Source organism: Cynara cardunculus, assembly GCF_001531365.2.
Source record: "Cynara cardunculus var. scolymus isolate 2C chromosome LG 15, CcrdV1, whole genome shotgun sequence".
Taxonomy (NCBI): Eukaryota; Viridiplantae; Streptophyta; class Magnoliopsida; order Asterales; family Asteraceae; genus Cynara; species Cynara cardunculus.
The window spans coordinates 18161003-18175921 of record NC_037542.1 but is presented as its reverse complement, the minus strand read 5'-3'; the positions used below and the strand labels follow the sequence as shown (position 1 = coordinate 18175921).

Below are 14919 nucleotides of genomic sequence, written 5' to 3'. Positions count from 1 at the left end.
ATACAATTTTTTTTATCGATAGTCTGTAATTAGAACCATAACTCTTATTTATTCAAATTGTATTAATATGTAAAGATCAAGTGTAACCTATATCATCGTTAAATCTTGTCTTATAAAACCAGTGAAACTTCAAAATCGTTAAAATTCATGGCTCCCGCCGCATTGCGCGGGTACACAACTAGTTATATTATAAAGCATTTGACAAAAACTCTTACAAACATTTTTTATGCATAAAGTATTGTTTATTAATGCATATTACTAAAAATTCAAGATTACAAGTAAATTGTGCGTAAGTACAACTTATTAAAGCTCCATGTTTGAATTCGTATAACTAACTGCGGATAAACATAGTTAAATAGATGATAATCATCTCATTTTAAAATATAATTAGGATAATCATTGAGTTCTAACAGAATACTTAATTATTATCTTTATAAAATGATATATTATTAAACCAAGAATAAACTATTCCATTGTTATTTATAATTAAAAAATAAATTAAAGAAATTACATACAAAAATGAGAACTTTTAAATAGTTGATTTGATATTAGCATTGATATATATTTTTTTCAAATTTATATTTTATTCAAAAATAAAATTATTATTGTTTTCTTAAAAACACATAAAACTGTATTATAATATCGATAGAGACAAAAAATAAAATAAAATATTAAAATCGATATATATTTTACTGCATTGTGCGATCACCTTTCTAGTAATTCAATAATTTATTTATTTAATTTAAATTTTCAATAAAAAAAACACTCAAACTCATTTGATCGTGAGCGAATGTCAAAGCCCAAGGTGTACGGTAGAGGTAACAGGAAACCACCACCAATAATGTCATTAACTAAAGTCAAACAAATGGATCTTGAAAAATTATAGAAAAAGTTATCTATTAAGAGTCGTGCATCCATAATTTTTATCAAACGGTTGTATTTTAAAGGTATCAAAGACTCGTAAAGTCGTCCGATGTATTTTTAATTGAATTCCATCATTTTGATGGATTTTTTGAAGTTTTTTTTGTTGATTTCGACTTTTTTTTAGTTGATATTTCTTATATTTTCTAATATCTTAAAATACCTCTTAAAGTTTAGCAGGTGTACCTTTCATCCCTAAAAAAAAATCTTACTTGCAAAAATAAGGTGATCAGATGCACATGAGCCCACTCTGATATACATAGGTCCGAACCTGTTTATCAAAATTGACTTCTGCATAAGCAGTAAAGAGATCAGAAGTTTAAATTTCACCAAATTTGAGAATTATATATAAGTTTGTTTTGTCATCTGCAAATATTATATACTTTAAAAGAAAAAAAAACATTGCATTTATGGATACAAATAAAACACCAAACCTTGTTAACTAAATGAAAATTAAGAGAGAACATTTATTTTTTCTGAACTGACCAAAAGTACTGTTCACGTCAAGGCGTAATGTCGAGGCTTCTTAGAAAACAACTTAATGATTAATTGTTTGACATTAGTGATGGCCAAAAATCGGTCCCATGCCAAGCCTAATCGATCCCAAACTTTCTCATAACCGGCCATAACCGGTCCCGGTCGAAAATGGTAGGACCGGTCAAGGTACTTCATAACCGGTTATGGGTCGCTGGTCCCGGTCCCAACATTAAAAAATAAGATTTTTTAATTTATTTTAATGATATATATTTTTAATACATTATAAAATTATGGACCGGGACTGGCGGCCCATAATCGGTTATGAAGTACCTTGACAGGTCCTATCATTTTCGACCGGGACCGGTTACGTCGGGACCGGTTATGACCGGTTATGAGAAAGGTTAGGACCGATTGGGCCCGGCCCGACCCGGGACCGGTTTTTGGCTATCTCTAGTCATTGTATTTGAACTTTCGTGGCCACAAAAAGATTTTTATTTAATGTATTAGTTTTACGGACTACTACCATATACAGGAGAAAATATTTGGCTCCTAATATTTTTTTGGGCCCTGAATATGTCTTGTATCTCACTCTCCAAAAAGTGACCTTGTTATATATTCATGGTCGGATTGCTATCCATTATTATAAACATCGTCATTATTTGAACGTAATTTCTTTTTATAAAAAGGAACTGTTTAATTGTACTAAAAAAAAAAATATTAGAATACAACATTAGAATCTTACCGTAATCTTATGGTCTGAGACAATATTATATTTTATAAATTTCATTAAAACGACATCATATATTATCTATTATAACATACATACTTTTTAAACAGAATAATTACAAAAAATAGAGAATATTCCAATACTTGCAAACACATGGGTTGACTACTAAAAACCTTCTACTTTTTCTGATGTAATGAATAAACAATTAAAATAAAAAAAAACCTAACAAATATATGTATATCGTTCATTTTTGTATTAATATGACAAAATATCAATCCGACGAACCTATACGGTTTGGATTAGATTGGGTTGAGTTGGATTAAAATTTTTCAAACTGCAAGCATTAGATTGAGTTGTTCAAATGTCTTCAACCATCAACCTAACTCATGAACATCTTTACCCTAAACGTCTCATTAACTAATAACCTTAATTATATTAAATTAATTAAAATGAATAAATGGATCTCACAAAATTTATTTTTAAATAAGGAAAATAATAATATTATTTTTATGAAATAGTTGAGCGAAACTAAAAAAACAGTCGTTAGTTTTTAAATTGAATACTAGAAACAAGCTCCAAAAAGCAAGGTGGAAACCTACATCGATCCTTTTAAGTATTAATAAACAATGGGGGTGAGAGATTCAGAGAGCATGCCCTTGATCTGATATCATCATCCATGAGCAACAAATCAGATCCAAATTAGGTCAAATAATTTCCCATTCATCTTGTTTTTCCTCGTAGCTTCAATCACAGGTATGTTTCCTCATTTTCATCTTCTTTTGTAGCTTGTAATCTTCATGTATGTAGCTTCAATCAGAGTTTTTTCAGAGCTTTGATGGCGGAATCATGATTATATCGTTGTCTGATTATGGTGGTTTATTGTGATAATTTGCTTCCAGTTCATAAATTGTTGCAGGTTTGAATTGGTTTTATTTTGGGTACTTGCTATTTGCTAAAAAAATTGGTAAAATTGAACGATTTCTCCATTTCTTTTTGTAGTTCCTGTTCTATTTTAGGGGGTCTGTTTGTAATCAGCTCAGACTCATAAACAAACAACCAAGAACACTGAAACCCCAATGAGACTGATCAAGTTTGACCTGAAAAGAAGTAGTTTCTTCAATAAAAAAAATTAAATTCTGTGTTTTTGTGAGAATATATATGTAACTTCATTAGATTACTGTCCAAGAGAGCCCTTAGGAGAGGAGGGATGTTCCAAAATATACAGAAGAGAACTAGTCCAAGTCTAGCTGAAGTGGGACTCTAACACGCCCCCTCCAACGAAGGCTAAAGGGGCACTTATTATCCGAGTGTTGAGAGGGGGCTAGGCGAGTATGGATCGCCACAAAGTGTCGAGTCCTAGAATAGTAGACATTGGCTCTGATACCATATGAGAATATGCAGAATCTCATTAGATTACTCTCCGGAAGATCCCTTGAGGAGAGAAATGATGCTCTCCTTTCTCCAACATATTAGAAGAGAATTGGTCCAAGTCTAGCTGATGTGGGGATCTAACAGTTTTGTTAGAATATAAATGAAACAAATGAATCTGATTATGATGCTCAAATGTGTATGGAATTTAGATGCATTTTGTTCTTGTTCTATTGAGTTTACAGGTTTGCATACTTGACATGTCAATAAAAGAATGTTGCTGTTTCTTGAAGAAAGTTCGTAACCCTCGTAAATTTATCCACCATGCTCGTCTTGCTAACGAGACATCATGTTAGTAGCAAAACTACATATTTGACCCAAGATTTTCGGATGAAATAATCTGATCACCGTCTACTTTGTCCTCACAGTTTCCGTGAACGAAATAGAGGCGTTGTACGATCTTTTCGAGGGATTAAGCCATGCCATCGTTGAAGATGGTCTTATTCACAAGGTACCCTTGAAGATAACATAGTAACTATCCTAATGATGCGTTTGGTACGTGGACAGGACAAGATTAAACAGTGTGAGGTAGGCAGGTGAAGAATTGTGAAAACCTTTAATTTGACATGGGTAGTTTAGTAATTTACCTATCTTGTCCATCTATTTTGGTGGGAACTCAGCCATGTCCTGTCCCAATCTAAAATGCTGCAAAACATGGGACAACAAGTTTTTGTTCTGTCCTGTCTCATCTTGTCACACGTACCACACAACCCCCTTAGAAACGAAGTGTTGAAAAGATTTTTGGATAAGTATTTATGCCATTTCATGAACAGGAAGAGTTTCGGCTTGCACTTTTCAGCAACAGCAGTATGCAGAACTTGTTTGCAGATAGAGTGAGTAGACATTCTCGATTTTTCTTATTTAAAATGTGTTTTTTCTCCCAAAATTTGCAACATCTCAGGCTAACTGTACCAATACTGTCTGCATTGTTCATACCTAGACTCACGGTTTTAAAACGTGTATGGTAGAGCCCTCCCCGACCGTTGTGGGAGCCCAGTGTCCTCTCTAGCTCATTAGTCTGGTTCCCGGCTCTGATACCATCTGTAACATCCCAGACTAACCGTACCAAAAATTGTCAGCTCTGTCTACACCTAGACTCGGCTTTAAAATGCGCTGGTAGAAGAGGTATCCGGTCCCTTAGAAGAAACCTATGTTCCCCTCCCCAACCGATGTGGGATCTTAAAAAAATGTCGATTTTATCCGATAAAAAAAACTCTGATGAATCTTCTTAAGGTCATCCCAGAAATCCATCCAAGAGTTCTGATTTCTTTCTTGGTATGCATTACTGCAGCTCTTTGACTTATTTGACATCAAGAAAAATGGGGTAATTGAATTTGAAGAATTTGTTCGTTCGCTAAGTGTCTTTCATCCTGATGCTCCCGAATCGGACAAAATTGAATGTAAGATCCATCAAACATAAGCTGATGATCGATCTATAACCGAATCAATTTTACCAAAAATGAATCTGTTTGACTCTCAAAAGTCAAAAAAGTCTTGAAACTCATGAATTGTTTTCCATTAATTACTATTAACATTTCATAATATCGTTACAGTCATGTTCAGATTATATGATTTGAGGTGCACCGGCTACATAGAACGAGAAGAGGTAAATCAAAACATACCAAAAAGTTTCGACATTTTAGTCAAAGTTTGACATTTATTGACCTCTGATCTTGCAAATACTTGAAATTTTTGAAGTTGAAGGATATGGTTTTGGCTGTATTGAGTGAAATGACTGTGAGTTTATCAGATGATGCAGTGGAAACTATCTTGGATAAGGTAATCAACTAAGTGGTTGTTTGTTCGGTTTCCATTAAGTCTTGTATAGATAAAACTGTCTATGTGGATTAATCTGTCTGTATAGATTGGAAAAGTTTTTGTTTGGGAGGCTGTTTAATAGATGGAAGGAGCGTCAGGGTCTAGTTTGGAAAAAAAACTTGACTTTCTGCATAAAGCTTTCCCTTGGAAGCTTACTGTATAGGCCACTTTTTACATCATTAAGCCACTATCAAACGGTCATGTATAGATGACTAAATAAGCTGTGAGTCCCAATTAAGCTACTAACAAACAGACCCTAAGATTCATCATGGGTTTATTTATAATCAGCATTTAGTCTTCTATTTTGACACTGTATTCATATAAACAATCTTTCTATCCTTTGAGGTAGAGGTCATGTTTGCATACATCTCATCTCACTACAGACTCTGGATATACCGGGTTCGTTCGGTTTGATTTGGGTTAGTTTTATATTTTGAGTTTTTCCTTGGTCAGACCATTTTGGATGCAGATCTGAAAGGGGATGGGAGGATTGATTTAGAAGAGTGGAAGGCATTCATCTCAAAGAATCCATCCATTCTCAAGAACATGACTCTTCCCCTTCTTAGGCAAGTATTATTTTCCATTTTGTTGTTTTAATCTTGTAACATTTTTATTTTACGAGTCTTAACGTATATAGTTTGGAAAGAATCGTCTACATACATATATATGGAGCCTGGATCATTTACAAACCGTCATATTACTACAAATTTTGCAAATCAATCTCAACCGTCCATCTAGTCTAATGAATATCTGGTTCAATGAATATCTCGGTTGTTTTCTAATATAAAACGTTGATCATAATAAATGAACTTTAATAATCTTCCATAAATATCCAAATATTTATAAATGAAACCTAATAATTTCCATAAATATCTCAATTAATTGGTTTGTATGATTTGTGCTAATGGTAGAGTTTGTAGATTACATACAAACCAATTAATTGAGATATTTATAGCAATGATTAGAGTTTATTTATTATGATTTGAATATTTATAGAAGATTATCAAAGTTAATTTGTAATGAACGAACGCTCTATATTAGAAATCAATCAAGATATTCCTTGAATTAAATATTCATTAGATTAGATGAACGGTTGGTATTAGTTTGTAAATGAAACCACCTCCCTCTATACATATACGTTTACATATGTATATGTATATATATATATATAGTTGTGATTTATCTTGGAATTTATTTTTTTGTTATACGACAGGGAGATCACTCAAGCGTTTCCGAACTTTGTGTTGGATACTCAAGTCCGAGATCTAGAAGTAGTTTCGTAAGAAGGAAGGAAGTCGACCTTCTACGTTCCGTTTTTCGTTTTAACATGCTTTAAAGACTTCATTTTTGCGTTTTATGGAGTATAACATACGGCCAATAGTTCAAGATCTGGAAACTGTTCGTTACTGTTTATTTTCTAAAATGTGTTTCTAGTGTATTATTTCATGAATCTTTTTTGGCTGAAAACATAAAATAACCTCATAAAGGTTACTTGACATGACCGGGGTGCTTAAAAAATAAAAACCCTGTTAACTGTTAGTTTAACCTGAAGCAATTCGATATTTAATTGAGCTGTAAAATCTTTAAACTGTAAGTATCGGGTTGGAATTGAATTACAATCATTTGAACTTAACTCAACTCGATTAACCCATTATTCTTTTATTTTTTGTATTTAATATGATTATTGTCTCTATGTAGATTTGATAATTACACCATCACATACTCTCTCATATACATATATTTTCAATATTTTCTTTATCTTTATACAACTTATTCGTATATATGTTCAATAATGTGAACATATATATGTAAATCAAGAAAAGTAGAGAAAACAACATATTTAAAGGTCGGAGAATATTTCAATGTACCAGAGTATCAATCCGACTTATATGGTTTGGGTTGGGTTAAGTTACACTTTGGATTGAATTGAGTTGAAAATTTTCAAACTACAAACATTTGGTTGGGTTGTTCAAATGCAATCCGATCAACTCACCCCGTTAAAGCATATCCAATAATTATGTTATAATTGTTTCCAAAGTAAAGTATCAAAAGTTAAAATCTATAAAAAAAAATTATATATAACTTCAAGAGCCTCTCTATTTTAGCAATTCTACCATTAATTATATTATTAAAATATTTAATTAATTTAATAAGGCGGTTGAAAATATATTAACACCAAAGATTTGCACAACAGTTTTAGGTTAAAACAAAAATACACAAAACATGAAATTAAAAAAGCATATTGTTTTTTAATTACGAAATGAAAACGACATAAAATCACAAAATGGATCATATGTCATAAGGTTGCTTGCCTGTGAACTTGACTTCAATTGGGCTAACATTCTTCCCAATTGACCTCATGTTTTGACCCACACCTTGCCGGCCGGCGTTCACTTTTTCCGGGTAAACACCATCTTTAGGATGCAAATACTGAACTTCACCATTCGGAAACACCCTGTAAAACTGATACTTAATCTTGTATTTCGACCTCAATCTCGTCCCCAAAGCCAAACACTGCTCCTTTCGAGCCAATTTCAACAGATTTGGTCCTTCYCTCATGATSGCAGCRCCGCCGGTSGGCATYTCRAAGATYTGYTCYTTKGGKGATTCCCATGTGATSACGTAGAAYTCCTCCACYTGWGCTTTTCKGAGCARSCCGCCGGTGCTTCCRGCGAAGATTGGAGATGGGGTGTTGGGATCGAGTTCCGGTGGGGTGAATCCGACTGGAGCTTCTTTAGTGGGAGTGGGAGTGGGAGTGGGAGCGGGAGCGGGAGCGGGAGCGGGAGCATCCTGGCTGGCGGCGGCTTTGATTGTGAAGGTACGGGTGGTGAGTTTGAGGTGCTTGATGGCGGTGAAGGAGGATTGTTTCCATGGAGAAACAGAGTTTGAGAGGGTTGGGGTGAAAGGAGAAGCTTGGGTAGCCATGGCAGCCATTGGAGATGGATGAAGATGGTGTGATTTGCGTCGAGGGGAAAGGAGATTATGTGGAGTTGAGAGTGGGATAAGGTGATATGGGATAAGCCAATAGGAACGTCGTATTTTGATATGCTCGCATATCTAATTTTAGAGTAAATTACGATTTTGGTCCTTGTGGTTTGTTTGGTTCGTTAATGATTTTGGTTTAAAAATTATGATTTTCGTTATTATAGTTTGTAATTTATTGCTATTTTTTCCTTTGAACTAATTCTAACATTTAAGTATAAATGACCAAAACAATAAAGAACTATAAATCATAGAAACCAATACAACATAAATTATAAATCATAGCAAAGAAAATAGTAATGAATTACAAATTATAAATATAAAAATAACAATAAATTATAAATTATATGGACAAAAATCATAATTTCTAAACCATAGAGAAGAAAGTGAAAATAATTAATAAATCACAAGAAGGAAAATCATAATTTACTGAGTAAATTACGTTTTTAGTCCTCATAGTTTATTGAATTTTGATTTTCTTTCATTTGTTTTTAAAATTAAAGATTTTATAATTATGGTCTACAATTCATTATTATTTTTGTTCTAAACCATTTACAAAGTTAGAATCAAGAACGAAAATAATATTGAATTATAAACCATAAAGATGAAATCGATAATTTCAAAAACATATGAACTAAGGTCTTAATTTTAAAACCCACAATAACCAAAATCACAGTTTACTTTAAATTTTATGATATATTTATCTTCTAAGTTTTTTTTCATATGGTTTGTTAATAATTGCAATTTTTGTCCTTGTGGTTTAAAACTTATTGTTCTCGTTCATATGATTTGTAATTAATGGTTATTTTTGTCATTATGATTTACAATTTATTATTATTATGGTTTACAATTTATTTACTATTTTGGTCCTTTATACTTAAATGTAGGAATTAATTCAGAGATGAAATAATAATAAATTGCAAACCTTAGGAACAAAACTTATAACTGTTTACTAAATTTTTTATTATGTCCTGTATGGATAAATTTATCTGTCTAGATAAATGAGTGTTGTTGTTTACTTTTTTTTATCTGAACCAACAGCCTGAATAACATAAATAACCGATTTACCTCCCAATATTAATTATTTGAATATCAAAACAAAAAATCATAAAGAAGTCGAAGATGGGGTGCTTTAAATAAGGGGTAGGGGTGTCATTTTTGTGGCTGAATGGAGACAACACACCATTTCTATCTGTGCGATTAAGTCATATTCTGTACGAATAAGCCGTAAGTAAACAACCCAAATGAGCTGTGCGAATAAGCCGTAAGTAAACAACCCAAATGAGCTGTGCGAATAAGCCAGATAGACCAATAAACCTAATTAAGCCGCAAGTAAACAACCCCCAAGACAAGACCAGATTGAGGGATACAAAAATGCACCAAAATAAGCTTAAAAGAAATAATAATACATTACTAAATTACTCTTATCAAAAAGATATTAAAACCCTAAAACTTTAAACAATTCTTACTCCCTACTACCTCATCATCCCATACCAAACAAACAAACAAACAAACAAAAAAATCTTGTTCAGGTTTCATTTCTCAAATAAACAAGCTTCCTGTCGAACAGTTTATTAAACGTTCGGTTCATTTACAATCATATGCTTATGACCTGTAGGTTCTGGATTCCAGCTGCTGATCATATCTCCACCATTGATGAATGCCATGAGCTTCCTTCAAATCACGAGCACGATTCAAATTTACCGTCAAATTTGCGGAGGGAAGAAGATGAAGTGGTTCATGTGATTCCATCCCGATTGCATCCATGAACAGGCCCGTAATCGAATGCTGTGTCGCCAACCGTTCCACTTCTCCTGCCCCTATCTTCTCCATCTTTCTCCGATGTCCAAAATACCCGATGTATTCTGAGCAGATATGATCGCCTGGATTAACATATAAACACGGCACCCATCCCGCCAAATCAAGAAAACCGCTCTTTCTTTGCTCATGATTCTTTTTAACCTTCATTGCAACAGCAAGTCCTGCTGTCACGAAACTGCTAGCGATTCTGATCCCATGTTTCACTTTCCTGTTCTTGATGTTCTCCATTGGGGGCGAAACGAATGGTGGATTGAAAAGATGAGATTCAAGAAAAACCCCATTTTTCACCATGTTCTTCCCCACAAGCATGGCCATGGCCGATCCAAGGGAATGGCCGGTTAACCAGATATTTGGCGATCCAGAAGCAACCAAGTTTCTCACAGCTTGCATGGCGATCTCAAATCTTGATGATTGATGCAATATGTTTTTGACAAAATGGAGATCTAATTGCAAGTCTCTAGAGAATGCATCGCCTTTGGTTACAGTGCCCCGGAAAGCAATGATATGAGACGGGGTTGAGTGTGTGGAGAGGGTGTTGTTCGGTAACGCTTTGGGTTTGAATTGATAGATGGCACCAAAGATGGACGAATCGGCATCATCTATGAGTTTAGTGTGCAACTCAAAATCGAAGAAGTTCCACCAAGGAGGAGCAAGAGCTTCGGACACTTGACGGTTTTCTTGGCGGTCACGCTGCATGATATATACACCTTGAACCATGGATGCAGCAATCATCCTTCGGTGATCCACATCAGTCCTGAATAATAACATATACATGCTATAAGCACTTGGGAACATTGGTCATAGAGCCTCATTTAGGCTATGCTTAGAAAACTAGTAGATAAGCTAGTTGTTGGCCGAAAAACTATCTATCAGCTACTTAGCTGAAAAACCAGTTGTCGGCTTATAAACTAGTTGTTGACCAAAAAACAATGGGCCTTTTTGTTTTTTGAAAAACTCCACTTAATACCCTCTTAAGTTTGGTTCGGTCAGACTTTTTGCTTTTCAGACTGTTTGATTTGTTTCCAAAATAAGAGCTGAAAAACTCTTACTATCCTCTAGTTTTAAGTGACACCCTAAACACTTAACCGGCTCTTATTCGCATACCATGTCGATCTTGATCTCACCTCTCAGGCTGATAACCTAAACCCCATCGATCTCTCAAGCTTTCGATCTCTGCATGTCGAGCTCCAAAAGGTATGTCAATCTCCCGATTTTTAAACCCAAGTCGTTCATATATACATGGTACAATCTGTTAAACACAAAGAGATCTTTGCCTTTTTATTTATGTTTTGATTTCGTCCTGTGGTTTTCTGAAGATATTTGCCATTAACCCAAATCGTCTCCCTCTGTTCTTTCTTCTTCCTCTCCTTCCAGATCTTGAATTCTTGATGAAGTCACTTGTTTTTCTACATAGGTTTCTTCTGCTCATATCCTGCTGTGTCTTTGTTTTTTGTCTACTGTTTAAACCCACAAAATCTAAACCCTACGATTTCTAGTTAATGATGATATCTTTGTGTTGGTTGTGACAATATTAGCAAGCTTGAAGTTTGATGGTAGTGGGCAAATTTCCTTTTTGCATAGTAATAACCAAAGACAACACTGATCTCATTGCAATTCAAGAGTAAATTTTTTATCTACTTTATTATTATGTTGATGTATCAAGAAACCCTTTTAGAACATTCATAATTAAGCAGAAAGCGTTGATTGAATGGATATGTGAGTGAGTTAGTTTTGGGGGAAAAGATGAATATCGGAATTGAATTGAATAGGTGTAGTTAATTAGGAAGCATATTGTGTTTTTTGCTTATAGCTTTTAGTAGTAGTTCTTGAAATGAGTGTAACATCAATCTATTTGGGTTGCTCTCTCTCTCTCTCTCTCACACACACACAGAGTAACAAACAGACATAACAGTAGAGATTTGCAATCAAGCAAAAAGATGTAAAAATTGTGTTAAAGATACATGTTTGTTTCTAATTTCCCCAAATCAAACCATCTGTTCTTACCCACAGACCTAGTGTCTATGGTGCCTTGTTTGTTTTTTCATACTTGTTTGTTTCTGATTTCCCCAAATCTTCTGTATAATTTTCCCAGATCATCTGTGTTTCAAGATTTCAAGAAGTTTCTGTTATATCTTCTCAGTGTGGATCCTCCCATTCTTTAGGTAACCAATTGATTTCTTGTTTGATATTTGTTATACATGTTTAGATCATATATATGTTTATATATCATGTTAAGTTTTAGAAGAGGATCTGGACTATGATGAAAGGGAAACAGGCGAAAGTTTTGAGGCTGCAAAGCGTAAAATGGCGTTGTTCCAGGTTATGCTACTACATTTAAATACCTTGAGGTTCGTTGCATCATACTGTCTTTAAATCTTAAATACCATCGATCCTGTCAAGTTTTGATTTCACTAAGATCTGTATCGCCCCCAGGACAAAACATCTTTGCCCCACGAACCCGTCTACAGTCATGATCAAGCAAGGTGACTCCATATCTTTTCTGCCCGTCTCTCAATCTCATTTCAAGATTTTCACATTTTGAGTCTTTCTTTGCATTTCAGGTTTCTTGCTGAGTACAGGACCGATGTATCCAAATTGGAGCCCCTAGTGACGAAGGTTTGATAAGTTACTTCCATTGGACTTCTTATGCTTTTCAGAAACATTAGCAATGGGAATAGATGTTATTTTTACTTCTTCAGTTACATGAATAGCCAGTATAGGTTTTTGTCTTTTCGGGTCTTTTTAGCTCAAAGTAATAGTATGGTCAACAACTAGTGAAGAGGAAGTTTTTGAGGTGTAAATTTCTTACTGAAATTGTCTTGTTTGAGATTCAGAATTTGGTATTTTAGATGCTAAAATCATGGTAGCATTTTTGTGGTTCATTGCTTCGATTTGTTCTTTTGATTATTGTTTATGGGAAATGTTTATTTTAATGGCTAGAATGGTTTCATCAAAACCTATCAAGAGTAGCTTAACCGCTAAGACCTTGATAGTTTGTTTTATGCACGTCATCAGGTCAAGTCCTCTTGGAGCTATTGGAGGGTGTGCATGATTGTTAATCTCAGAGCCCCATAGGATTAGTTGAGGCTTGAAAAAAACAAAAACAAACTATTGATTCAGATTTCAGAATGCAGACGTTTGTCAGTTTACAAAAACAAACAGTCTTATTGATTCATATTTCAGACTTTAGACATTTGTCAGTTAACCAAAACAATCAATCTTATTGATTCAGATTTCAGCACCACCTCTTATAAATCAGAAGTGAAATAGGACTCCATACTTCAGCACCTCTTAGAAAACAAACTCCACCTATATGTTAGCTACTTAGCCGAAAAACTACATGTTAGCTACTTAGCTGAATAACTGGTTGTTGGCTTGTAAGCTAGTTGTTAGCTGAAAAACTGGTTGTTGACTTATAAACTAGTTGTTAACAGAAAAACTATCTATTAGCTACTTGGAAAAACTAGTCGTTGGCTAATAAACAACCTATTAGCTCTTATACTAGTCATGATTGGTAAAAACTAACTCATAACTTAAATGATGATGTAAAATGACCTAAAAGAACATATTAATCGGAAAGATACAAGGGGGAATAATTGGAAATATGGTCGTAACAAAACCAAAACCAACTTTTGTTCCAATACTTGTGAACAAAAACTAGATGTAAGCAAATGATTCCCGAAAAGCATAACGTGTCCAATGTGTTTGATGAAATGTCTACAAGAATACTGGAAAAGGGAAATCTTACCAGTCAACAGTAGTCAAGTGTAAGGGCCCTGAGAGCTCGAATATATCCTTTTCTGAAGCCATTACACCTATATTCTCCTTTGTGCTTGATTTAGTCAAAAGTCCTACTGAATCATCATAACAGATAAACACATATCCAACCAAATCAAATTAGGGAATCTAGAGAAACTTTCTGATGATCAAAAGTCTATGAAAACCCTAAATTAATAACATAATAAGGATTATACTGAGGGTCGTAAACTGTAAGGTACAACCCCACAATGAATTCAAGCAAGAATCAACAGAGGATTCGTTCTTCCCCAAAAAATTGTGGGAATTTAGGAGAAATCTTTCTTAGTATCCATACATTCAAAGCGTAAAAACCAAACGACCTTTCAAATTACTGAATATGGAATTATTTTGGAAATTAGGCTAAGAAAGTACACTTCAATTCAGTGCCGATTATAGTGGATGTGAATGTGACAAGTGAAACGAGAAAATATGTCAGACGTAGATCATGAATTGATCATCAGAAAGAAAGGAATGTGCAGTAATTAGGTTAGAAATTTAGAGGGAAGAAGATGAGGATTGATGCGCGATAAGAAGGAAAAATGAAGTGGGAGAAAATGTACGTACGGAAAGAGATCTGGAAACCATTAAGCTTCAAAGCATTTTGATGTAGCGATGAAATGGGAAGAGTGTGAATCTTGACGGAAATATGTGGAGAGGTAACCTCCGGCTAAAAACGGAGGGAGGTTGTAGTGTTGTTTTCAGATTAATGCTGTTGGTGGCGTCCGTGTCGGCCAGACGGTGACTTCTCTTACTTTAATGATTGTTGGTAGGACACTATCTTTTATTTCGTTCATGTCTGTATAGATATAGACAAATGTATCTGTCTGAATTATGTTAACTGTATGAATTAAGAAGGTGTTATTTGTAAGAGTTTTTTAATAAAATAAAGGAGTGTATTTTTTCTATTAAGAATGACAAATTAAAAAAAAAAGTTGGCTTTTTACATA

At 34.1% G+C, this 14919-nt stretch overlaps 3 protein-coding genes across 8 annotated transcripts; 1 reads left to right on the top strand and 2 right to left on the bottom strand.

The window, feature by feature from the left end:
* The first annotated feature begins 2742 nt into the window (after positions 1–2742).
* Positions 2743–6867, top strand: LOC112527256 (calcineurin B-like protein 7). 6 transcript variants are annotated; one of them, XM_025137766.1, is made up of 9 exons: positions 2743–2878; positions 3739–3793; positions 3922–4004; positions 4327–4386; positions 4845–4953; positions 5107–5159; positions 5252–5332; positions 5825–5937; positions 6585–6867. In XM_025137766.1, exons 2-9 carry the CDS (start codon positions 3754–3756, stop codon positions 6652–6654), a joined length of 609 nt encoding a protein of 202 aa, XP_024993534.1. In that variant the 5' UTR covers positions 2743–2878; positions 3739–3753; the 3' UTR covers positions 6655–6867. The 6 variants fall into 6 exon arrangements, with proteins under 6 accessions (XP_024993534.1, XP_024993532.1, XP_024993536.1 ...); XM_025137764.1 differs by having other exon boundaries at positions 3739–3844; XM_025137768.1 differs by having other exon boundaries at positions 3732–3793.
* A 649-nt stretch (positions 6868–7516) lies between these two features.
* LOC112527257 (photosystem I reaction center subunit II, chloroplastic-like) lies at positions 7517–8321 on the bottom strand. The gene has a single exon (XM_025137769.1). The coding sequence runs from the start codon at positions 8303–8305 to the stop codon at positions 7661–7663; it is 645 nt and encodes a 214-aa protein (XP_024993537.1). The 5' UTR covers positions 8306–8321; the 3' UTR covers positions 7517–7660.
* A 1432-nt stretch (positions 8322–9753) lies between these two features.
* On the bottom strand, positions 9754–14679 carry LOC112527255 (GDSL esterase/lipase At4g10955-like). Its single transcript, XM_025137761.1, has 3 exons — positions 14537–14679; positions 13923–14028; positions 9754–10928 (listed from the first exon to the last, which is right to left on the bottom strand). Exons 2-3 carry the CDS (start codon positions 13982–13984, stop codon positions 9959–9961), a joined length of 1032 nt encoding a protein of 343 aa, XP_024993529.1. The 5' UTR covers positions 13985–14028; positions 14537–14679; the 3' UTR covers positions 9754–9958.
* Between the last annotated feature and the right edge of the window lie 240 nt (positions 14680–14919).